At 38.2% G+C, this 25158-nt stretch overlaps 2 protein-coding genes across 2 annotated transcripts in view; both read left to right on the plus strand.

Moving 5' to 3' along the window:
- The window catches only part of LOC118836613 (meprin A subunit beta-like), a 129644-nt gene extending 117663 nt beyond the window's left edge, over positions 1 to 11981 (plus strand). The window contains 4 exon segments of the mRNA XM_036743857.1: positions 6060 to 6078; positions 7731 to 7781; positions 7870 to 7913; positions 11928 to 11981. Of these exon segments, the coding sequence (XP_036599752.1) occupies positions 6060 to 6078; positions 7731 to 7781; positions 7870 to 7913; positions 11928 to 11981 (168 nt within the window).
- A 132-nt stretch (positions 11982 to 12113) lies between these two features.
- The window catches only part of LOC118836624 (meprin A subunit beta-like), a 42062-nt gene continuing 29017 nt past the window's right edge, over positions 12114 to 25158 (plus strand). Inside the window, exons 1-3 of the mRNA XM_036743867.1 lie at positions 12114 to 12125; positions 12861 to 12936; positions 20686 to 20803. Of these exons, the coding sequence (XP_036599762.1) occupies positions 12114 to 12125; positions 12861 to 12936; positions 20686 to 20803 (206 nt within the window). The remainder of the gene's footprint in view (positions 12126 to 12860; positions 12937 to 20685; positions 20804 to 25158) is intronic.

Genomic DNA, 25158 nt, shown 5'->3' on the forward strand with positions numbered 1-25158 from the left:
GTTAAGCGGCTAGTGCTGCCCAGGAGCTCGTCCTTCTCTCTCTGGAACACTTAGACTCCAGGCTTCTGTGCTCTCTGAGGGACTGGTTTTGTCTAGGTGTTCCTCCTCAGCTAAATGGGAAGACAGGTCCAGAATTTCTCTAGGAACTTGATATTTCCAGGCCCTCCCCCCCAACCCCCTTATCTAATAACTTGGAATTCAGGATGTTAACCTTTTGGTTATTTGGTTTCCTTATCTTTTTACATGTGGCTCAGCATTACGACATATCTCTGTTGTTACCTGTCCATGGCTGGGACCAGACACTTGGCATCTAGTGCATGGGAACACTCCCTACAACAATTCCCCCAGCCCCACCTCCACTGCCATGGTTTCCTCACCCGTAAAATGGTGATAATAACAAAACCTGCCTCACAGAGTAGTTGTGAGAATCAAATGGGGATTAAAGAAAGGGAGAATGGAATTTTCTGATCAACCCTCTCCATAAGAACCTACTGTGTGCATAGTACTGTGCAGCTTCCATATTTCCAATTATGTTCGCTCAGTGATAAAATTCAACAATGTACAATGGGTCTTTAGAGCTTGAGAATGTGGGGTAGCAAATGGTATCATGTTTCATTTCTGAAAATTCCCATAGAATGATTAAAAAGTGACTTAAGTCAGAGACAACAGGTGTTTTCTAATCACCCAGCCATTCTTTAAATTTATTCACAGTCTCACTTTCCCCCCCTCTTTCCTTATAACTACCCATCTATCTAGAGACTAAAACCCCCTTTCAAAATTTGCTATTGCTGGACTTGGGGTTAATCCCCAGCTCTGTTTTTCACTGTTTCTGTGATTTTGGGATAGTCACTTCACTTCTCTGGGCCTTGCTTTCCAAATTTACAGAATGAGATATTTGGACTAATCTTTCTTGTAATCTAAATTTATGTCTTAAGATGACTGGTTTCATCTCTCTCTGGACATCCCTGAAGAGGGAAAAGAAAGGCCCTCCCTTCAATGAATCTGATTTTTAATAAACCCACTGCAAAGAAGCCTAGAAAAGGAATGTGTGTGGCTGCTCCCTAAAACATCCTCAGCCAACCAATTCATCCCCAGTGGACCTGGATAGCCCCCACGGGAAGATGCAATCAAAAACCCAAGAGGGCTCACCTTCTCTGTAACTTCATCCATTTGATTATCAGGCAGTCAGTCAATATGCATTTATTGGACACTCCATTAATCAATACTTTATAATAACTTGTTGAATGGAAGAATAGATTATGATTTAAAATTAATTGCTGATCTTTCTTTTAATCATATTTGATTTACTTTCATTCACCAGGAAATAAAGATTAGATATTTTACCTGCCTGGCTGGCTCCTCCCAGCCACTTGCCTCTTGAAAATAAAATGGGATAAACCGTACAACCTTAGAAAGGTGCTGAAGATTTTGCTTCCTTGATTTCAAGAACTGCTCCAGGAACAGGCTAATCTTCAAGGTGCCTCACATAGCTCAAAGGCTCCAATTTATGATGTTTGCCTCTTTATAAGTACAACGCATTTGGAATTTCTTAGTTTGTTGCTCTTAGCTTGGGATGAAAAATGGATTCATGGTGTTTGTCTTGGCTTCTGCTATGTGAGGTTCTCCTTTTGGTCTCTGGCATGGTAAGGAATTAAAACTCATGTTCTATAAGATATTTGGAAAATAAAGTAAAACAAGGCAACTAGAGGGCAGCAGGTAATTGGAGGGCACCCTTTTCCCCCAAGGGTGGGGTAGTGATACCACTAAACCTTATGTAACTATTGGTTTTCTTTCATTTTAATCAGGCAGGGCTCATGAAATGAGTGGGTTTTTTAGGGCAAAAAGAGAAAATTTACTGTTTGGGATAGATTAATTGCAGGGGACTGGAGGGTCCAAGGGAGAAGGATAAGGGACTGAGATTCTAGCGTACCCAGTTATTTCTGTTTCCGCTTCATTGTTTCAAAAATAGCTTTTGATAATATGGGGGTGGGGAGGAGATTTGTTTTAGTTCAACTTTTGGTATTGGCTGATGAAATATTGATTTTTTTTTACAAATTATTTAAATAAAAATCTCAGCATGAGTGCATGAGTTATGGACTATGAAAAGTCAGAATTCTTTTCTGATTTCTTATTAGCTTTAGCCCAACATTGTGCAGGAAGAGAGGTACCCTATCCCAGGGGAATATGGACAAAGTCAAAGTACTAAATTATATTTTAAAGCCTTGGAGAGATGCATTAAGTTATAAATTTAAAATGGTAAACAAATGCTGAAGAAGTGATCCTTTCTTTTAAAAATTTGTTATATCTAAAAGTAATGAATGCCTTAAAGCCAACTATTAAAAATGTATTGCATATTTGTTTTTATGCAGTTGTATATTTTTACATGCAGACAATCTTAATAGGTGAGACAACATTTTGGTGTCAAAAAATAATGATGTATTGTGTGGAATGTGCAATCGTTTTATAGCATTAAACTGAACCCACCAACTCATTTTTTTTTTCTTAGAATAGCTATAGATTGACAATGACTTTTTATTTCCTGTCATGTTCATATGAATCAGAGAAATAGACTGAGGCATAGGCAATTTGCTAATATGGGACATCTCAGCTACTGGCTGGAATTGATACATGGTCAAGCTGATTGATACCTAGCTAATTGCCAATGATCCAAAAAATACTCAAACACATGATGATGGATGTGATTTCGAATTGCAGCTGTGACCAAAGTTAGTTTCCTGGAAAGGTATTTCTGGGTAGGTAAGTATCTTGGCCTATCCTTATTGACAGCTGAAATAGAATGGGAGATAGGAGCTAGTCCAGCTGCTGCCATGTCCACTACATCCAGGATTGCTGTCCTTTTAGTCACTCCAGCAGTCAGGTGAAAGCACTGTTTTTTCTGCTATGTTCTCCTAGACAGTGAACCTCAAGGCACTAGCAAGAAAGATTCCTTTGAGGAAGACTGGACTCGGGGAAGGAAAGAAAAGGTGGAATTTGAAACCAGACGAAAGTTGAGGAAGGAAGGTGGAGTATAAGAAGTAAAGGGGCATGAAGCAGCGAAAAGTAGATGGATAAGTAGGATAGACTAGGTAGGGATAGAAGAGCCATCATTACTTCCCCACCCCCAAACACTGTGTTTATGAAATCAATTTGATTTAACAAATGTTTATTAAACTGCTGCTATGTGCAAACCACTGCCTTAGCTGGTGGAGACACAAAGACAAAAGCCGAACAGTTAGTTCCCTCAGGGAGTTTATGTTCTAATGGCAGGATGCACATTCTCAAGTAGAAAAATGAGAAACCCATACAAAGCACTATGAAGTAAGCCTTCTTCCTCTCCACTTGTATCCCTCATTCCCATCCCTTCGCATTATGAACATTTGTTTGCCCTACTCTATGAAAGTAGTCCTATCCTTAAGATTGCTGTGATCTTTAAAAACTGGATGAATGGATGAAACAGACACATGAAACATCTTCCCAATTCAGGTGATTTCATTTGTTCTGGACCCAGCCTGGACTTCAGTTGGCATTTTAAGCTTGTTTTCAGAAATTTCATTTTGTTCTTAAGCATACTAATGGATCTTTTCAAAATAATTAGGATGTTTTGTCTCAAGAAACCAACAACCTGAAGAAAATGTAACTGCAAAACGTTGAGTTTTGAGGTTTGAGGCATCCATTACTTTTCTTCATTACACGTTTTTTAAAAGAAGTTAATTTTTTTCTTGGAGTGTATTACTTTACTGACTACAAATCTCTTTGACATATCTTATTTATTTGAGTCCCGTAAAAATCTTGTTAAGATAGGTAGATTTAGTATTTTTCACAGATCAGGAAACTGAGTTTCAGAGAAAGTGAACGACTTGTCCCCAAGATCTCACAGGTATTAAGGAGGAGAATACCAAGTCTTTAGACTTCACATTTAGTGTCCTTTCACGATTATATTTTAGTTTGGGGAATGAATACATTGGATTAGTTATTCTTACATAAATCTACTTTTAAACCCACTTTAAAATATTTTATTTTTTGCAACACTGTCCCTTCCCAAATATTCTTCTAACCCCTGCCTAAGCCCTCACTTGGAATAAATAATTGAGCCCAGCAAATCACATTGGCTGTTCACCTCTCCTTCTTCCCTCATTTTGCAAATAAGGAAACAAAGGCAGAGAGGTTAAGTGAGCTGCCCAGATTCACACAGCTACTAAGTGTTTAAGCCTAGATTTGTACCTAGGTCTTCTGGATTCCAAGTCTAGTGCCCTAACCACTGTGCCATGATACCCTTCCCATACTTCTAGTCTACCATGTATCTATTTCACTAGCTGTCTTCTGAAGTTATGATTGGTCATGGCATGGTTCTAAAGTCTAAAAAACCAATTTTCAAAGAATCACAGAATCTCTAAGTTGGAACTTCAAGGTTATCACACCTCAGCTGGAATTGCTGCTGTTGTTGTGCCCAACCTGGTCATCCTGTCTCCACCTGAAGACTTCTAGTGACAAATTTGCCACTTCTTGAGGTAGTTAATCCTGCTTTGGGATAGCCTGATTTTTGGAAGCCTACGCTTATTTTGAACTGAAAGATGCCTCTTTACGGTTTTCTCTGTTGCTGATATTTCTACTTCTAGGGCCAAACAGAACAAGTCTAATTTCTATTTAATATATTAACACTTCAAACATTTCAAGGCAACCTTTCTCTCATATCCCCTCAAATCTCCCTTAGATTAACATTTCCATTTCTTTCCCTCAATCCTTGTATAAAATCACCCCCAGGTTTATCAACATTCCGATCGATCACTCTTCTCTGGAAACCCTGCAATCTGTCAGTGTCCTTTCCAAAATATGTGCTCCAGACCAAACTTCAAAGGGTGTTCAACAGCAGACAAAGATGGAACCATCATCTTCTTCATTATTTACACATTCTTACCTAAGGGGTTTCTTTTTAATTTACAAAGTCTTTTTGTTGAATAAAATAAATTAGTAAATAAAATAAAAATTATTAAAATAGGTAAAAATATTAGAAATTAAAATAAGCTTATCACTTTTTATATATCTTGTATTTCTCAATGTATCACCCCAAAGAGACATCATCTATAAAGAAGAAAAGGGGGGGAAAGGTAGTAAACAATATATCAAAAAGTTTGATATTACATGAAGTTTTCCACACTACTAATCCCCCACCTCTACAAAGAATGAGGGAGTGGGTCTTTTTATTATTATGTCTTTGAGGCCAAGGTTGGTCATTATAATTTATCAGTACTCAGTTTCAAAAGCTTTTCTTATTGAGCTTTATATTTACATTGTTATGGTTATTACATATATTAATTTCCTGGTTCTGCTTACTTCACTATATTTCATTTCATAGAAATCTTCTTAGGCATCTTTGTAGTTGTTATATATATTATTTATTAGAGCACATAATAATATAACATTACATTCTTCTATTATAACTTAGTTAACCATTTCTAGTCTATGAGCATTGATGTTATTTCTTGTTTTTTGATGCTCCATTGGACCCGGATGAGTCAGGAGAAGAAAGTGAGGCTGGTGACCTTACACAGCACTCCCTCACTTAAATCCAGTTCACTTGCAAATCATGGCATCAACTTCCTGAAGTCATGGTCCTCTTCAAGAAAAAAGGACAAAAAACAGCTACTACTACAAGAAGTGCTGCCATAAATATTATGATATATGTATGTGGGGGCCTTTCTTTTTTCATTGATCTCCATGAAGTCTACCGTGAGATCTCTGGGTCAAAGTGTATGGACACTATCATGATTTTCTTCATGTAATTTTAGATTACTTTTCTGAATGACTGGATCAAGTGACAGTTCCACCAATGGTACATTAATGTGCCCTGTTTTTTTTAATGAAAAATAATCATTTAAGTAAAAACTCAGTTTAGAAACTCAAATTTCATGAAGATTAGTACTCTGAGGACAAAGAATATTAGTGAGCTAGTAAATAAATGCTTTTATTACTATATAGGACAATAAGATCAAAAGAAGCACTGATAAATCTTGTCTAACATGATAATGTGTTCTCTTCTATTTTTTTTAACTGTTCCTCAGCCAACCCCAGAAACCTTCGGTGAGTCATCTGTTGACTTCTATCCTTCTTCAGTACTTCCAATGATCCATGGCAGCTAGGTGGTACAATTGGTTATATACTTAAGTCACAACTGGGGAAGGAGTGGGGAAGGTGGATTAGAAACAATCATTTAGTGGTTTTCCTGTGAGAAACCCACAAGTCCCACAATACAACAATTCTGGAGTCAAGTCTTTGGGGGTTGTGACCACCTCCCCTAAAGTACAGAACCAGAGTTCTATGATGGGAACAGGTTCTACAGTCTTAATTCACTTTACTTCAGATGTGCAGGTACAAGGATGCCAGTGATTGTGAGCCTTGTCAAGGTTTGATTGATCAGTTCAAGCTGTATTGTGAATCTGACTCACAAGCTGGAAAAGGCAATTCTGCAAAATCTAACCTATTAGTATATTCATTACACATATCATATTGACTACTATAAAAATCAGAATTCCCTCCATAATTACAACCAGCACCATCCCTCGTGAATGTCTGAGTACCCAAAAGCCGAATAAATCTATTCTATGTACCAGGACCTTGGAAGTAACTATAATAACCTGACACCACGTAATTGTGATGGACCACACACTGATTGAGTGGTGACAATAACAATACATTGCATTTATACGGCATTTTAAGGTATGTGAAGTGCTTTATGTGTGCTATATCACCTGATCTTCACAACAATTTAATGACGTAGGGGAAAGACAAAGGATTAAGTATTTATATAGTGCCCCCAATGTGACAGGCACTATGCTAAATGCATTACAAATATGATCTCATTTAATAGCAGTAATAATAGCATCTACATAATACATATTTATTAGGTAGATGGTATTATTAGATCTATAAACTAGGTAGATGCTGTTCTCATTCCTACTTTACAGATGAGAAAACTGAGGGTGAGAGATGTTAAGAGACTTTTCCAGGGTCACACAGTTAGTAAGTATCTGAGGCTGGATCTGAAATCAGATCTGCCTGACTTTAAATCCAGCTCTACTCACTATGCCATTTTGCCCCCTTGAAATCATTAAGTCTTATCTTCATGGTAATTTTTCTTATATCATCTAAATAGTATATGAGTTGGATGGGTTGTTATTTCAGTCAAATCTCATGTGTCCACAAGAAAAGAAATTACATCTGGGAAGATAACTCTGCCAGATTGGTTGGACTAAATATTGCATTCTGCTTCTATTCAGCTGTACTAATATAGAGTCACAAGACCACTCATGGTTTCTGTTCTCTAGGAATTTAGGATGGAATTCAAGCTTAACCTGGATGCTCTGGTTTGGGTGATTTACTAAAAGCTCCAGTCTGAATTGAAGTAGCAACATATGGACAAATCAAGGCTGACTGCATCAGCCTGCAGCATTTGTTTCCAGTTTGATTCCAATTCAGTGCATCTTGACTGTGTCAATGGAGTCTTTTCCAAGTCTGGCTTCCATCTTGCAGAGAAGGAGCCATTTGTTATCAATTGTATTGATTTATGCTAAAGTCAGTCAATGCTCAAGTGAAATAGGAAAATAGAACACATGATGTGTCCCTAGTAGGATGGGTTATAATTTTGTGATTAGGTGACCTAAAGATTTTCTCTCCTCTAAAACATTTTAGCCAAAGATTAACATTTGCTTCTCTGTCTTTATTTGTCTTTTCAGTAATCGATGTAGATGGTGGCAAGGACAATGACATACTTGAAATCAATGAAGGTTTGTGGATTCCTTTCTTTTGAAAATCTCACATGCAGGTGTAAGATTTTACCCATTCGCTAATGCCAGATTTTGTCTTGCCACTTAGCTTTGGGACTGAACCTTTTTGAGGGAGACATCATCCTTGATGAGGTGAGTTGTCATGCTGCAATGATAGCAATGCTTTTAGTGGCAAATGTAAGCTAAAATACTACCTCTTTGAAGCTCATTTAACAGTGAGGAGAGTGTGTTAACCTTAACCATTGGAGGTGGCACAGAATCAATGAGAATCATTTAGCAATGCACAAGACCTCATAAACAAATTGTGCTGGGAAAAATTGACTTGATTCATATTATCATCATCTTTCCATACCATGATTTACTGTAAATTGGTTTCAGGACTATCATCATTAACCATGTGTGGTTAGATTCTATTGATCTAAACTTGAAAGGTTTAAAAAATTTTTTATTGATAATCTGTATTTTTACATTGTTTTAATTTCCAAATATATCCCTTTCTCCCTCCCTTGATCATCTAACCATCTCAGAACATAGAGGCACTAGCACTCTGAGCCTTCCATCTCCTGCTCAGTGCAATATACAATCTGACGAAAGGCTACTCGAGACTAGGTCAGGTACCTTCCACCATCCCCAAAGCCACCACTTCTATCTGTACCAGCACAAGACATTTTTCACCTCCTGCTGCCAGCCCAATCTCCCAACTGGGAAGTAGAGAACCCCCAGTGCAAAGAAGAGCAACCCTTTCTTCAATTTCAGGCCTCTCCTCGCTAGCTGCACCTGTCCTTTGAGGAAAGGAATGATGCCCTGCACTCAATGATGAACATTCTCACACTTGCTCATACACTTCACAGCGCAGTAACTGAACTCTTGTAGATCATGACCCAAACCTTACTCAACATCCCCTAACTCTGGAGTCCTCATTCCCATCATCTCTTGACCTTCCCACTCCCAAGTTTCATCTTAACATCACCCAGCTTTTCCTTTTTGTCCTCTGGCATGCCTGCTCCATAGGCATCAAATTTCCTTTTATCTTAAATCTATTCCTCTCCCACTCTTTCCATCTACTAGCTCTTACTGAAATTTGGATTTCACCAGATGACATGGCCTCCCTGGCCACCCTTTCCAGTATTGGCTGCACCTTCATTCATTCTTCTCAACTCGCTTGTTAAGGCCAGGGAGGTGGGACACTCTCTCCTCTCCACTGTCACTTGCAGATTCTTCCCCTTTCTCCATCACTCAGTAATCTCTCTTCCTTTGAGGTTCATGCTATTCATATCTACCACCATATCTATCATACCACCAAAATCCCAGTAGCTATTGTCTACAGACCTCCCAGGCCACTGCCCTTCCTTCCTCAATGAATTTGGTACCTGGCTCACAATTTTTCTCTTCTCCCCAACTTCTGCCCTTGTACTAGGGGACTTCAATATACATATTGATTCTCCCTCAAATACCCTAACCACACAGCTCCTCAACTTACTAAACTCCCGCAAGATACTTCACCTCACTTCTGTCATGTACAAAGACGGTCATACCCTTGATCTTGACATCATGCATAAATGTACCACCTTCATGTTCAAGAATTCTAAAATCCCCTTAGCCAACCATAATCTATTAGCTTTTCACCTCTCTCTCCTTCTTCATTCCCTTACATAACCCTATCCTTCTTCTGCATCATGACCTCTAATCTTTTAACACCTCAATTCTCTCCCACACCAACTCATGTGTTTTAGTCACTCTCTTCTCTTTTCTTGTTTTTTATTCCTTGGTGAACCAATTCAACTCTATGTTGTCCTCCTCTCTTGAATCTCTAGCCCCCTTCTTATGTTGCTCATTATACATAAATGGGCCTCAGCCTTGGATCATTCCAGCCATTAATTGCTTTCATGCCGATAGATGTGTAGCTGAATGAAGGTGGAAAAAAATCATACAATTATTCTTACTGGGTCCACTACAAATTTGTGTTCTATAACCTCAACTGTGCCCTTACTGATGTTAGACAATCTTAGTACACCTCCCTTATCAATTCACTATCCCGCTCTCCACAGCAGCTCTTCCAAAACTTTTCATCCGTTCTCTAACTTTCCATGGCTCTCCTTCCCCCACATTCTTAGATAAGAACCTGATCTCATATTTTACAGAAAAAAGTTGATACCATTTGCCTTGAACTCCCTCTTCTCTCCTTTTCTTTATCTCCTATCCCTTAGGTACTTTCTGTCACTTTTGCCTCCTTCACCCATTTCACATGTTGAAATGGCCTTATTCCTTACAAAAGGTAAACCCTCTACTTGATTAAGCAATTCCATTCCATTCCATCTTCTCATATATATTGCCCCTTGTGTCATCTCCACGCTTTTACTTATTCTCAATATCTCCCTCTCTGCTGACTCATTTCCCAATACCTATAAATATGCTCGTGTCTCTTTTATCCTGAAAAAAAAACAAACCTCTCACTTGATCCTTCCATCCTTGCGAATTATCATCTTATAATCTCTTCTGGCTTTTGTAGCTAAATTCCTCAAAGAAGAACTGTCTACCACAGGTGCTTTCTCTCTTCCTCCTCTCACTCTTTTCTTAACACCTTACAATCTGGCTTTCCACCTTATCTTCCCTTTGGAACTGCTCTCTTTGTTAAGAATTGCCAAATCTAATGACCTTTTCTCAATCCTCATTCTCCCGGACCTCTCTGACCTTTGACACTGTTGATCACTTTCTCCTCACTGATACTCTTTTCTCTAGGTTTCCAAGATACCACTCTCTTCTCATTTTCCTCCTACATATCTGACCACTCTTCTCTGTCTCTTTTGCTGGCTCATCCTCCAAATCATACCTTCTATCCATAAGTGTACCTCAGTGTTTGGTGCTGGGCATTCTTCTCCTCTCCCTCTAAACTACTTCACCTTGTGTTCTCATTAGCTCCCATACATTTAATTAAAATGCATTTCTAGATTGATGATTCTCAAATCTACCTTTCATGCCCTAATCTCTCTTGTGACCTCTAATCTCACATTTCCAACTGCCTCTCTGACATCTTAAAGTGGATGTAAAGTAGACATCTTAAACTCAGCCAAATTCATTGTCTTTTCCCCCAAACTCTCCCCCATCCCAGCCTTCTTATTGCTGTATAGAGCAACACCATACTTCCAGCCCCTTAGGCTCGAAATCTAAGAGTCTTTCTGGATTCTGCACTATCTCTCACTCCCTATGACCAGGTTGTGACCAAGGCCTGTCCATTTCACCTCTGCAGCATCTCTCAAATATGCCCCTTTCTTGCATCTGACACTGCCACCACTCTAGTTCAGGCACTCATCATCTCTTGTGGGGATTATTGCAATAGGTCCTTGATGGCTATGTCAAGGTTTCTTCCCACTTCAATCCATTCTCCATTCAACCACCAAAGCAATTTTCTGAAATGCAAGTCCAATCATATCACCTCCCTACTCAATAAAGAATATTGACTTCCTACGGCTTCCAGGAGCAAATACAAAATGCCCTAGCTTTCAAAACCTAGTCCCCTCCTATCTTTCCAATCTTTCTACATTTCACTTCTGACACATACTCTCTGATCCAATGACACTGGCCTGGTTATTCCATGAACAAGACACTCCATCTCTTGGCTCCAGGCATTTTCTCTGGCTTGCCCAAATGCCTGGAATGCTCTCCCTCCTACATTTTAAACTTCAAAGTTCCCAGGCTTTTTTTAAAGTTTTAACTAAAATCCTATTTTCTATAGAAAACCTTTCCTAAACCCTCAATTCCAGGGCTTTCTCTCTTTAAATTATTTCCTAGCTGTCTTCCTTTATATATATATTTGATTGCTTGTTGTTTCTCCCTTTAGACTGAATGCTCCTTGACAAGGCTATTTTTTTTGTATCCCCAGGCCTCATTACAGTGCCTAGAACATAGTAGGTACATAATAATTGTTTATTGATTGACTGATCTTGTAACAAAGGATAAAAAAGAAAGATGAAATGAAACAATTCGCAAAGCTAACCAGCACTTAAGTTGGCAGTATATGCAATGTTCACACTCAAAATACCCCACCTCTGTAGGGAAGGGGAAGAGAGGTACATTTCCTCAACCTTTTTCTAGGACTAAGCTTCTTAGTCATTATAATGACATATAAGTTTGATGTGTTTGTGTCAGGTTGTCAACCTGGAAGCTTTTAGTTATACAATAAAAGCTCATCAATTCAGATAAATTGAAGGAAGGGCAGTTAAAATTAGTTGTTTTTTTTTAAAGTCCAAATATGAAAATACTTTGAAAGGGACATTTTAAAATTTCAAGTACTCAATCTGTCAATAAACAATCATTTATTATGTCTTAGTAGACATGAGCCTCCAGGTTAGGAGTTGATAATGAAAAAAGAAAAAAAAAAGAAAATATCTACCCTTACGTAGATTATGTTCCACAATAACGTAAATTAACCTAACGAAATGTTGTTCATAGGGATCCTGCCAGACCCGTTTTATGACTAGACAGGAATAATAGTCATTAGTAACCGGCACATTGTATAAAGAAAACAGTTGCAGCCAAAACAGGGTTCCTTAAAGTTCTGGATAACAGTTTATTTATTTAACTGTAAACACAGCTCTTCCTTTTAAACAATTGGGTTTAGCAAACACCATTTGCACGATACTGTGGCAGACTTTAACCCAGCATGTATCTGCCTTATCACGAATTCTGAAATAGTGCAGCCCAAATGAATGAGCCCTTGCTATAATTTTCTCCATACTTAAAATTATTTCACTAAACTGGGTGCAAGAGCCTTCATTTCAGTTTTTCTGCCAATGGTGATTGGATTTCTCCTGTAATCATTGCGAGACATAAACTCTGCATGCCTCTTTTCCAAAATGTCCTATCAAAAATCAATGCTACAGATGCCATATTCTCCTCCTGATCTCTTTCAGAATTGCTGGGAAACTACATTGATACATGCAAAAATGGTTTGTTTCTCCTGATTGGTTGGGAGATGCCTGCACTACCTTCCTTCTTGGGACAAATGCCTGTTCTTCCACAAGTTGCTGCACAAGTTGCTTCCACAAGTTGGAATAAAACTGTGTCTTTTTTCCTTTTCAGACAGACAGAATGGCTATTGCTGGTGATCAATATCGATGGCCTACTGTCATCCCTTATGCCTTTGTAGATAGTCTGGGTAGGTATATAGTTTCAGAGAGAATTCTTGTTCCTTTACCCTCAATCTTAGACTCTGGCCTTGTTCAAACTCCAGGCTGTATGTGACAGGAGCTATTGAGTTTGGACCCCCTTTAGCTGAAGACAGAATAACTTTTTTTTTCATTTTAGGATGGAGATGGGTTGGGGAGAGAAATAGAGGCAGGTATAAAAAAACATAGATCTGTCTCTAGTGTTTAATTCCATGAATGAAAGTTATGATCACTAAGGTCTCTCCTAGTCATAAGAACTCTAAATCCTATGACCTCTAGATACCTGGCCCCTCTCTAGAGTTAGTAAAATGAAAGACTGAGTTGATTGTTCAGGTACATTGGTTACAAATACCCAAAGGTTACAAATACCCAAAAGCCCACACACAAATATATTGCTATTTATAATTTTAAAAATATTTTTATTACTCTTTTAAAACAACTACCAGAAGAGTGTATTGGCACCTCATCTGTTTAGTGTTACTGATGGAACTTTCTGAAATTGGAGCAGCTTGTAATAATTTTCTTCTCCTTCCTTTGGACCTAGGGAATCAGCAGTAGAAAGAGCACTGAACTCACATGGAGTCCAAGGACTTGAGTTCAAATCCTGACTCTGCCATTTACGGCTTGTGTGAACTTGAGCAATAAAATTGTAGTAGTTAGTCACATTTTACAGTTTTCAAGCTGATTTATATTTTCTCATTTGATCCTCACAGTGACCCTGGGATGTAGTTTCTATTATAATCCCCCTTTTACAGATGAGGAAACTGAGGCAGAGCTAATCTAAACTATTAAAGTAATCAGGGTTACACAACCAGTCAGTACGTAAGGCTGAATTTGAACTCAGGTCTTTCTCTCTCCAGGTCCAGCATTCTATCCACTCTGCCACTTAGCAGTCAAATAAATGGTCAGTCACTTAACCTTTCTGGTCCTCAGTTCCTCATCTGTCAAATAGGTGGATTAGAGTACATGATCGTTCAATACCTTCTAGCCTTAGATCATATGAAATGGGTGGATGTTCACAGAGACATTTGTTTGTACCCCACTTATATTCTTTTAAACTACTTCACATTTGCCCCTTCAGTAAAGCATTCTTCTGATTCCTACTTGTGATAGAATTCTCAAAGTTTATATTAGTGCCACAGAAGCAGTGACTGATCCTATCAGGGTGGAAATCTTTCCTATTTGAGAATTATAGCAGACTCTCTGTCATGTAAAGACCAGCATGGCTAAGTTTGGAGAGTCTCTTTTATCAGATTACCTGCAAATTGATGAACTCAAAAGCCACAGAAGACCACTAACTAGGCTACTAAGGGTTGTAACCCAAGTCTGTAGAGGATATGACCTTATGGACAAAATAACAGAACATGGAAGTATTCAAAGTTTTGAAGTAACTTCATATCTCTGTAAGGGCAAGCAAAGTAGGACTTTTTACTGTTTTTGCTTTTGGAGTGCTTCTCAGCACTAAGGAAATCAAACGCCTTTGATTGAGGCTTGCCTTTGTTTGTAGGAAGGCCCATACTCTTTTGCTGATTAGATCACGAGAGGTGTGAAGCCCTCAGGCCCTGAAAAAGGGTATACACACTCTGAAGTTAGCATTTTGCTTGGGGATCACTCATTGAAAGAGTGTTAGTGTGGAGACTCTGGGTACCCATTAAGGAGCCCCCCCCCCCCTGCCGCTTTGAAAATCCAAATGTTGGTGCTTCTCTCTCTGGTAACTGTGTATGTGTAGCTTTAGTCAGACAGCTAGAAGCCTGTCTGTTGATCTGTTTGTAATTTCTGTTTGTATTTGCTCTGAAGTTCAGGGTGCTGGCTTTTCCCCCTGAACTAAGTGAATGGTATATGTATGTTTAATTAAAGTAAGATTGTTAACCCCTTTAAGTTGCTTTCCTTAGAAAAGCAGATCAAAGAATCTGTGCTAGCAGCCCTCCTGTGTGCTTTTGTTGTTGGTCTTTCATCCCCACAACAGCTCCTAGCAACATTGTTGTTACAATGTCATAGCCCTCTGTAGGGCTGCAAGCTTCATGAAGGTAAAGACCATGGCTTATCCAAATTTTATATCTCCTAAAGTCTCAAAAGAGTATGCTGCAAATTGTAGGTATTTAACAAATTATTGTTGTTAATAATAAATCTGTCCCAGACTGAATTAAGATACTAGTTTTTTAAGGATAGGATGTTCTATTTTAAAAAAAACATTTGTTTTTGAATGTATGTGTATTTATGTACATCATAAAAGTGGAAATTGGAGAAATTAACACTTTTTGAGGAATTTCTGTTGAGGCTCAATCAATCCAGGGATGGTACTATTATACTGTTATTGATGGAAAATCACAGTTTGGATACTATGAGCTCACTGATGAGAGTACTAAGCTATCTACACCTTCCCATCCTGTGAATAGTTACCTCTAGATCTCTTAACATTGTATAGATGCAAACGTAACTCTTGGGTTGTTGATCTATTATCTCTTCCTTTTGATACCTGACCAATCCCCCTCCTTTTCCTTCTGGATAAAATATATTAAAGCAAAGTCTTGTCTGTAAGTCATTTCTTAGTAATATTTTGCAGCCCACATACACACACTTTTCATCTCTCCTTTGAAGTCTGGGTCACCCACAATATTGATATGTGGAAGACCACAATATTCCATGATTAGCAGTCGAATAGCATCCCTGGGATGATGCAAAAAAAATGTGGCACTGAAATGCTAATTTTAGTGTCAAGATAAAGCTTAGGATACTTGAAAATATCATATGATCTCCCAAATCCAATCTAGTCTGTTATCTTTCTCCTCTTCAGTTCTAAACTCAACTCATTGTCATTATTTTTTAGTGCACTGCCTATCCAATTCCATGTCATAATCTGAACAATATATAGGATTTTTCTCACTTGGATTTTCTAGTGTAGATTTGGTAACTGATCTTTTTGGAATAGCCATGGATCTCATAGCAGCCATCACAGAAGTTTATATTATCTTAATATTTGAATGGGATATATTTCATTAGAAGAGAGAGATTTAGATTGTGTTTTGCTTTACCAAGTGTTGCTAGGGCAGTTTTTTTTTTTTTACCAAAAAATAAAACAAGATTTTGTAATCTCTATACCTTTCCAACTATTTTAAGACTGTGGAGGTGTGGTCTGCCATAGGAAATAATCTGTTAAAGATTGCCTGTTCCCATTTCCTATTTCCAACAAAGATACCATCAAGGATAATAGCATATTTTCATAAAGATTTTACAGAAATGAGGAAGTAAACATGTGTATTAGCACTTCCCAATATCTTCTTGGTTGCTTTTGGGGGGAGGAATAATACTGTCAATTTTTTTTTCTTTTTGTATTCTCTCTCGTCTGAGATATATTGAAAATCAGACCTTCAGTGCTTCCAAAATTGTATTGTCCTCAGCATGAATATCTTCTGTATATATTTAGTCTGGTCCAGCAACTCTTTGTGATTTCATTTTCTTAAGTACTATTCCTCATATACTGCATTGGGTACTGAGATGTTAGGGACCAAATGTGGTGGTTCCACCATCATTGATGATGACAGTGCAGTACTATAGAAATATTGTCAAATTTGTACCATGTCACATCTTTTTGTTGTCCTTCTTCCTAGTTCATCTTGGTATTTAGTTGAGTCTCATGCCAAACTTTTTTTGGGCTTCTTTCCACTTGCTCTGCTTTTCACTGTGCTTTTAATTATATGCTATTTGGCTCCATAAGGTTTTGTAAATACTCTAGAATGGTGTTACTCTTAGTTACCAAGTCTTTCTGCTAAACAAAGAGATCACTGTTGCTAACTAGACTCTTTAAGGAGAATCTGTAACCAGCCCTTCTATTTATTTGTGACTTCTTTATATCTTCTAGTTTAATTCACAGAGATATTCAGGTCCTGTAGTTGTCTATCAACTCACTGATTATTAGACAAAGTCTCCCATTTAGACTATCAACAGATAAACTGTCTGCACATCACCTAAAAGCTTCTTTGCCTTCTTTTCTGCCTTTGTATTGCCATCAGTGGAGAAGGAGAAGTGTTGGCACAGGACAGAGTCTTTTTGTATTCTTCATTTTTTATGAGGTAGCATGTCCAGTTACCAGCCTGTTGGTTATGAGCCCCTCTCTAATCAGCTAGTCTTGCCCATGGGCAAACATATTTTCTTTCCAAGTCTGTATTAAAAACTTTTCCATCTTGCTAGGACATGCTAAGACTTGTGTTCCATTGTTCCATCTTTTGAAAACTCAAGGTCACTTCCATGCCATGAAGAGACATTTGACTTGGCCTTTTCTTAGTTTGGAGGTGAGAATTGAACTTTGGGAGCCTATAGTATTTAGCTATTCTCTTTCTCAGCATGTCTTTAGTCATTCAGATCAGTGACTTTGATTCTTCTTCATTTTAGAATTGATATAGTGCTCTAAGGTTTGCCAAGCATTTTACAAATAGTATTTTCATTTTATTCTCATAACAACCCTGGGAGACAGGTTCTATTATCACCTCTATTTTTGTAGATGAGGAAACTGAGGCAAACTGAACTTACTAGAATTCTGTAAAATAAATATAATATGCAATTATAGCAGTACTCACAACATCTTTAACCATATGTAATCTTAATGAATTAAATTATATTCCCATACCCAATCAATACATAGACCTTGTCTAACAATACATGCAACATTCTCGCTGCCATACTCCAACCACTCTACAAGAAGGAGAGAAATGCCTTTGGTCACCTATTCTCTAGGGTTATAGTAGGTCTTTACAATCACTCAAAATTCAATATCTTTTAATTTATAAAAGTTATATATAATATATGTAATTATAAAATATAATATATAACTATTATATATAATATATATTTATATAAATATATAATATATATATAGTTATAAAATTTATTAAAAGAATACCTATATATCACATATTTTATACAGTGAAGCAACTGGGAAGAAAAATTTATTAATTGTCAATAATTATCGATTAAGCACTCCCTATATACCAGTCAGTAAACACTTATCAAGCACCTACTGATTTAGGATTACGGTTAGAATTTAGGGTTAGAAGTATATATACAAGATTTATACAAGATAAATTTGAAAAAAAATTAGTAGAGGGTAGGCACTAGAATTAAGAGGGGCAGGCACTGTGCTAAGCTCTGATACAAAGAAAAACAAAAACATGGTGCCAACCCCTAAGGAGCCCACATTTTAATTGGGAGGACACACAACATCCAAAATAAATTTACCTATAAGATACATACAGTATAAATAGAGAATGATGGAAAGTAATCTGAGAGGGAAGGGGTGGTAGTCATTAGTGTGTTTGGAGAGTGTAGAATAGGGAAAGGCCTCTTGCAAAGGCAGAATTTGAAACTTACATCTTTAAGGATGCCAGGGAAGTCAGAAGATGGGGATGAACAAGGAGAGACCTCTTGGCCCAGTTTTGGGGCAGGGGAGAGAGAGGGGGGGGGGAAGAAGAAAAATGTTAATTATGTGGAACAGCAAAATGGCCAGTGTAATTGAATCTTAGAGAATGTAGAGAGAAATGAAGTATGAGAAGACCAGAAAGGTAAGAAAAACAAGGTTGTGAAGGGAGCCAATAGAGTTTACTGAGTAGGGAGGTAACCTGTCAGATCTGGGCTCAGGAAGATCACTTGGGCAGCTATGTGAGAATGGGCTGGTATAGGGAGAGATGAGGCAGGGAGACCAACCAGAGGGCTATTACAACAATAACTCACATTTATATAACTATTTATTTTGTTTATAAACCTCAAGGCTACAGGTTCTCCACCCCTGCTAGCCCAAAGCAGAGAAATGAGAGCAAAGGAATGACAGCATCTATAAGGAAACTGAGATACTGATCTGAAGGAAGGATGGATAGGAGAGAGCAGCAAGTGAAAAGTACAAGAACTGTTAGAAAGCTAATGCCATGGTGTAGATGCATGTTAATCAGTCTTCACAGCCGCCCATAAAGTGCCCAGCCTGGACTCAGGAAGATCTGAATTTTCCTTTAACCTCAGATATATACTAGCTGTGAGACCCTGGAAAAGTCATTTAACCACTCCCTACCTCAGTTTTCTCACCTTTAAAATAGGGATGATAATAATAGTACCTCCTTCCCAGGGTTTCTGTGATAATCAAATGAGGTATTTGCAAAGTACTTAGTATACTGTCTGGCATATTTTAGGCACCTATTAATGCTTGTTTCTTTCCTTTCTAGAAAAGTAATAGTGGCAAAAGAGTAGAGGAAAGATCTGAGACTTATTTTGGAAGTAGAATTGATAGCATAGGGATAGAGATGAGAATGGATCTATGATTTCATTAGTATAGAGAACTTCCAGGACATGAAGCTCCTTCTGTTGATGCCTGTTGGCACTTTCTTTGCAATTTATAGCCTTACAGAGTTGACTAGACCACTAACAGTCTATGTGACTTACTCAGGGTCTCTCGGCAAGTCCATGTCAAAGGTGAATTTGAACTCAGGTGTTTCAGATTCCAAGGCCAGCTGTCTAGACACTATTGACCATTGGCTTTCAGAGTGATTAGGATGAGAGGTGGAAGAGTAGGAAGAGTCAAGGACAACCTCCGGGTTACAAAATGGACTGAAGGGTGAATGGTAGTGCCCCTAAAAGACAGAAAACCAATGTAAGAAGGAGGAGCAGGTTTAGAGAGAAAAATGACAAGCCCATTTTTGAACATGTTGAGTTGGAGGTACAGCTGAAACATTCAAGTAAAGTGGTTCTATAGACAGAGATGTGAGTCTTTAGCTAAGAATTGGAGTTTAGGCTGTTTGTAGGAAGGCTTTCACACCTTTTTGTACTAAGCTAATTAGGCATTGAGTCACCAGGGTTGTGATGCCTTCTGACTCTGAGAAGTGTATATATACTCTGAGTTGCTGTTTTGCTTTGGGGGTTGGCTTATGAGAAGGACCTTGTGAATCCCTGGTTGGGATTCTGAGTAGCTGAATGTTCAGAGCTTCCCAACTGTTCAGATATAAAGGTTCTCTCAATCCAGTGGTGTATGTAAAATGTATAGCAATATTGCTTTCATTCATGCAATCAGAGCCCTGTCTATTGGTCTTTGCAATTTCTAATTGGAGTTAGGACTGTTCGATGGCTCTGTGGATAGAGAGGTGGTCCTGGAGTAAAGAAGATCTGAGCCCAAATCTGGCCTTAGACACAAGCTGTGTGACTTTGGGCAAGTCACTTAACCTCTGTTTGCATCTGTTTCCTCAATTGCAAGTTAGGGATCCAATGAGATAATACTGAAAATGCTTAACATGGTGACTGGCACATAGTAAGCACTATATGCTAGTTTTCATGATCATGAGGTTGTTTAAGACTTATTGGCATAGAAGCAGAAGTTGAAGCCATGGAATTGAATTAGTCTGCCAAAGGAGAGAAAGAAAAGAAGCCTGAGGACAGAGCTTTGAAGAAAACCCATGTTAAAGGATTACTATGAGGGTAAGGAGCAAGCAAAGAAAATGGAGAAGAGGTTAAAGAGGTAGGAGAACTAGGAGGACAAGGTATCTCTGAAGCCAAGGGAAGAGGAAGTGTGAAGAAGGGGAGAACCATTTATGGTGTCAAAGATTTCAGAAAGTCCAAGAAAGATGAGACCTGACAAAGGACCTTTGGATTTGGCCATTGGTGGCCTTTGAGAGAGAGATTTTAGCTCAGGAGGGAAAGTCCAGCTTTTAATCCAGGATCCTATTGGGGGTTAACAGGCACTGTTTTTATCTCTTCTTTTTCTTCAGAAATGAATGCTAAAGGAATTATCCTGAGAGCACTTGAGCGGTACCGTTTAAAAACCTGCATCGACTTTACACCATGGAGAGGAGGAAAAAACTTAATTTTGTTCTACCAAGGAAAGGGGTAAGAGAAAGATATGACATTCTGAGAATTTCCTAAAACAAAAGGCCCTTATCTTTATGTGGCTCTGTAGCAGCAAGCACCCTAACATACCCAGGATGGCTTGCTAGCACAGGTTCTTTGATCTGCTTTTCTAGGAAAGACTGCTCAAAAAGGTGTTAAAAATCTTCTTTAATGACATTCACTACTTCAGGGGAAAAGTCAGCACTCTGAACATCAGAGAAAATACAAACAGAGAAATTAGAAATTACAAGGACCAACAGACAGAGCTCTGACTGCCTGAAGCAATATTGCTATACAATTTACATACATCACTGGATCAAGAGAGCCTTTACATCTGAGCAGTCAGGGAGCTCCGAACATACGGCTACTCAGCATCTCGATCAGGATATCACAAGATCCTTTTCATAAGCAAACCTCCAAAGCAAAATACCAACTCAGAATATATATACACTTCTCAGAGTCAGAAGGCATCATAACCCTGGTGACTCAGTGCCTTAATTAGGAGCTAATTAATTAAGCTAATGCTTAGTACAAAAAGGTGTGAAAGCCTTCCTACAAGCAAGCTTCCCCTTTAAGCAAGTTCCTCCCCCAATGGGCTCTGTGACTTAGGATGTACCACAGCTGTGAGCTGGGCCAGAGCTCAAAGCAGGTCACATAGGCCTATTAGTGGATGGGGAAGATCTTCCTATTCCATTAACATTACAGGCTCTGACGTTTGGCTTATGTCTAGAAAGTGGCACAGGGAGAGAAGGAAGGAGATGGTCACCTAGCTCTTGTTTGAGAAATAAATAAATAAATGAAAATGAGATCTGAAAATTATTATGTACTTTTCTTCAATACCTACAGCCCCAAATACCCTAACTGTTAATAAGGAAAGGAAGAGGGGAATTCTCCCTTTTCTCTCTTCAACATATATCTTTGTCTGCCATTAATGTTTATATTAATCTGATTTTATACATTTGTTAAGCACCTAATGTGTGCAAAGCTCAGTACTAGACATAGTGAGGATAAAAAGGTAATAAAGACAGAATCTATCCTTTCATGAAGCTTGACATCATTCCATTAACCCATACTCATAGGTCTTGTCATTCAATGAATTGCAAAACTATATAACTATAATCGGCCCTCGTGTCTCATTTCAGTTCAATAACTGCTTGTTGAATTCAATTAAATCTTTCCGTATTTTGCCCATAAGACTCATTGTTGTGCTATCGGACTGTCCTTGAGGCCAGGAAGACCTGAATTCAGTTCTTTCATCCGGCTGTGTGACCTGGGCAAGTCACTTAATTTTTGAATGCTCTAGGGCAGGGGTGTCATATACTACATCCTTGGGCCCTCTCCAGTGCAGCCTGAACCAGATTAAAATGTAATGTAGAAATATATAACAAAATAAATCAAAATATTATAAAACATAGATAATGTTAATGTGTGGTTTGGTAAGTCAATTTGTGCCCAGAGATACTTGCCTATGGTTTACTGGCCTCCGTTTCTACCTGCATTGGTGGAGAGAGTTTCCTCTTTTGGGAGTTCCCTAGATAAATGAAATCATAAGTACAGTCTCTATTCCTATCCCACAAGCATACTTTGAGAAGCTTTGTCAAATGACTTGCTGAAATTTAGGATACTAAGCCTATAGCATTTCTCCAAACTACCGGTCAATAAACATTTAATTCAATAAGCATTTATTAAGCACCTACTATGTTCCAAACATTCTCTTGAGTTCAGGGATACAAATAAGAAAAAGAAAGATAGTCCCTGCCCTCAAGGAGCTTACAATTTAATGGGAGAAGACAACACACAAAAGGAAGCTGGAAAAGAGGTTGGGGGTAAGGGGTATCTTGCCTAGGGAGATCTTTTGATTTGGACTTCAAACCAATCAGACCTGCAGATGCAAAATGGATAGCAGTCTGGTCAAAAAGGAACTGTGGTTATTCTAGCATTACTTGTAATAAGCCCATGTTGATCCATATTTATCATGGTTTCCCTAAGTTCTCTCAAACCACATATTTAATAATTCATTCTAGAACTGCATCCATTGTTGATCTTGATGTTCAGCTCAGTAGTCTATGGTTTAAACTAACTAAACTAACTAAACTAACTAAATCAGGAACCTGAGGCCTCAAAGCCACAGTCAAAGGGATTTGATTCAGTCAAAGGACTGTACTTGAGGACCTAGAGGCCCCACCCCTCATCCAGAGTTTTGGCTCTATTCCTTTGAAAAAGGGAAGATGTTGGTTTATCTGTGTCTGTATTGGTTTTTCTGCTTTATGAGAGTTTCTCAAAGGCAACGCCCAGGAATTGAGCAATCACATCTGCAAAATCTTTCAATATTCCAAGTGAGCTCATAATATTCTTGCTTATCTTGGGATTTAACATCTCCACCAATTTTGTCCTATTCTCTTCATTCCAAAGATTAATCTCCCCAATAGAGGAAATGTAAGCAAAGTAGAAAATGAACAGTTTCCTTTTCTTTTTGTCATTTGTTAGTATCTGTTCTCTCCACTTTAGGGAGCTTTATCTCTTGTTTGTTCATCATCCAACCTCCATATCGTACTTTGCATTTTTTTTTGAAAGACTCAAAAGATTTTGAGCTTTAACAATCACGGTAGCTCTTACAAGTTCACGAAACTCTTTTCATTTTTATTCCCACTTGACAACATCCAGTTCTAATAAAAGATGTTCTCTATTACCTCTAGTATAACATACACTCCTCTTTTGCCATTTGAAGTCCATTTTGATGTGGCCATAGCTTTTCCCCTTCATTCCCTCCCTTCTTCCTTCCTTCCATCTTTCCTTCCTCCCTTCCTTCCTCCTTTCCTTTATTCTTCCCTCCCTTTCTCCCCTTCTCTTTTTTCTAAAATACAACTTTTTGATCCCTTTTCTGTTCTCATCATACTCATTTCATTGTCTGTTCATGTTGACCTCTTGTGAAGAAGAAAACCAACAAAAACATTGATCTGGTACCCACATCTGACAATTAATGCAGTATTCTACCTCTCTACATTTCTGTCTCTCTTCTCAGGCTTATTACATATTATTCCAATTCAGGTATATGGCATTTCAGTCAAACTAGGCTGATTGTGCTTCCCCCTGTGCAACATTCCACATCCTGTCTGGTTGTTTTTGCACTCCCCAATTCTTGGAAATGGCTTCTCTCCTCACATATGCTTCTTAGAATCCCTAACTTCCTTCAAAGGTTAGCTCAACAACTATGTCCTTTCTGAAGCATCTCCTGATTTCCTCAGCTGCTAATGCTGCTCTCCTCCCATTACTTTGTATCCATTTTGCATTTACTTGTATTTTGACATGTTCTTTCTTAGAATATAAACTTTCGAGCAAGGACCGCTTCATTTTTGACACTGAGTCCCTTGTGCCAGACTGGCACTATGTGCCTGGTACATAGTAGGGACTCAGAAAATGAATCACAGAATTATGGAATTTGAGAGTTGGAAGGTCCCTCTACAACCATCTACTCCAAACCATAGCCAAAAGGAATCTCCATTATCAAAAACTTGCCAAATAGTCGTTCAGTCTCTTCTTGAAGAACTTCAGTGAGGGACAATCCACTGTCTCAGGAGACTAGGCAGCTCATTCTACTTTTAGACAGATCCGATTCTAAGGAAGTTTTTCCTGACATCCAACTTAAATGTATTCCCTTCACTGCTCCCAGTTATACGCTCTGGGATATTTTTCTTCCATTTGACATTTCTTCAAATATTTGAACACAGTTATCACATCTCCCAAATCTTTTCTTTTCCTGGCTAACCATTCCCATTTCCTTACTTGAAATGAACTCAATGTATGTCACCTTTCTGGCTTGCTGGAGTCTCCAGACACTATGCCTTTCTGAATGCAGATCAAGATGTCATGCACTTTTTTGGATACTGTATTATATTGCTAAGTCACATTAATGTAGTAGTCCACTCAAGCTCCTCAACATTTTCAGTCAAACTTCTGTCCAACTATGTCCTCCACTCATTTTTACTTCTGCAATTGATTTTTTAACCCAAGTGTAAAACTTTGCATTTATCCCTATTAAATTTAATCTTATTAGATTAAGTCCAATGTTCTTGTCTGGCAAGATTTTTTTGAATCCTGACTTTGCCAACCAGTGGGTTAGCTATCCCTCTCATTTTTATTTTTGTCATCTGCAAATTTGATGAGGCTTTGCCTTTATTCAAGGAATTGATAAATATATTAAATAGCACAGGTCCAATCTGAATGGTATTCCACTGAAGACTCCCTGCCAAGTTGAAATTGAACCATTAATGATTACTCTTTGCATCTGACCATTCAACCTGCTCAGCGTCTATCGGTATTATTATCTAAAACAATATTTTATTAGCTCATATTCT

This window comes from Trichosurus vulpecula, chromosome 1 (genome assembly GCF_011100635.1).
Source record: "Trichosurus vulpecula isolate mTriVul1 chromosome 1, mTriVul1.pri, whole genome shotgun sequence".
Taxonomy (NCBI): domain Eukaryota; kingdom Metazoa; phylum Chordata; class Mammalia; order Diprotodontia; family Phalangeridae; genus Trichosurus; species Trichosurus vulpecula.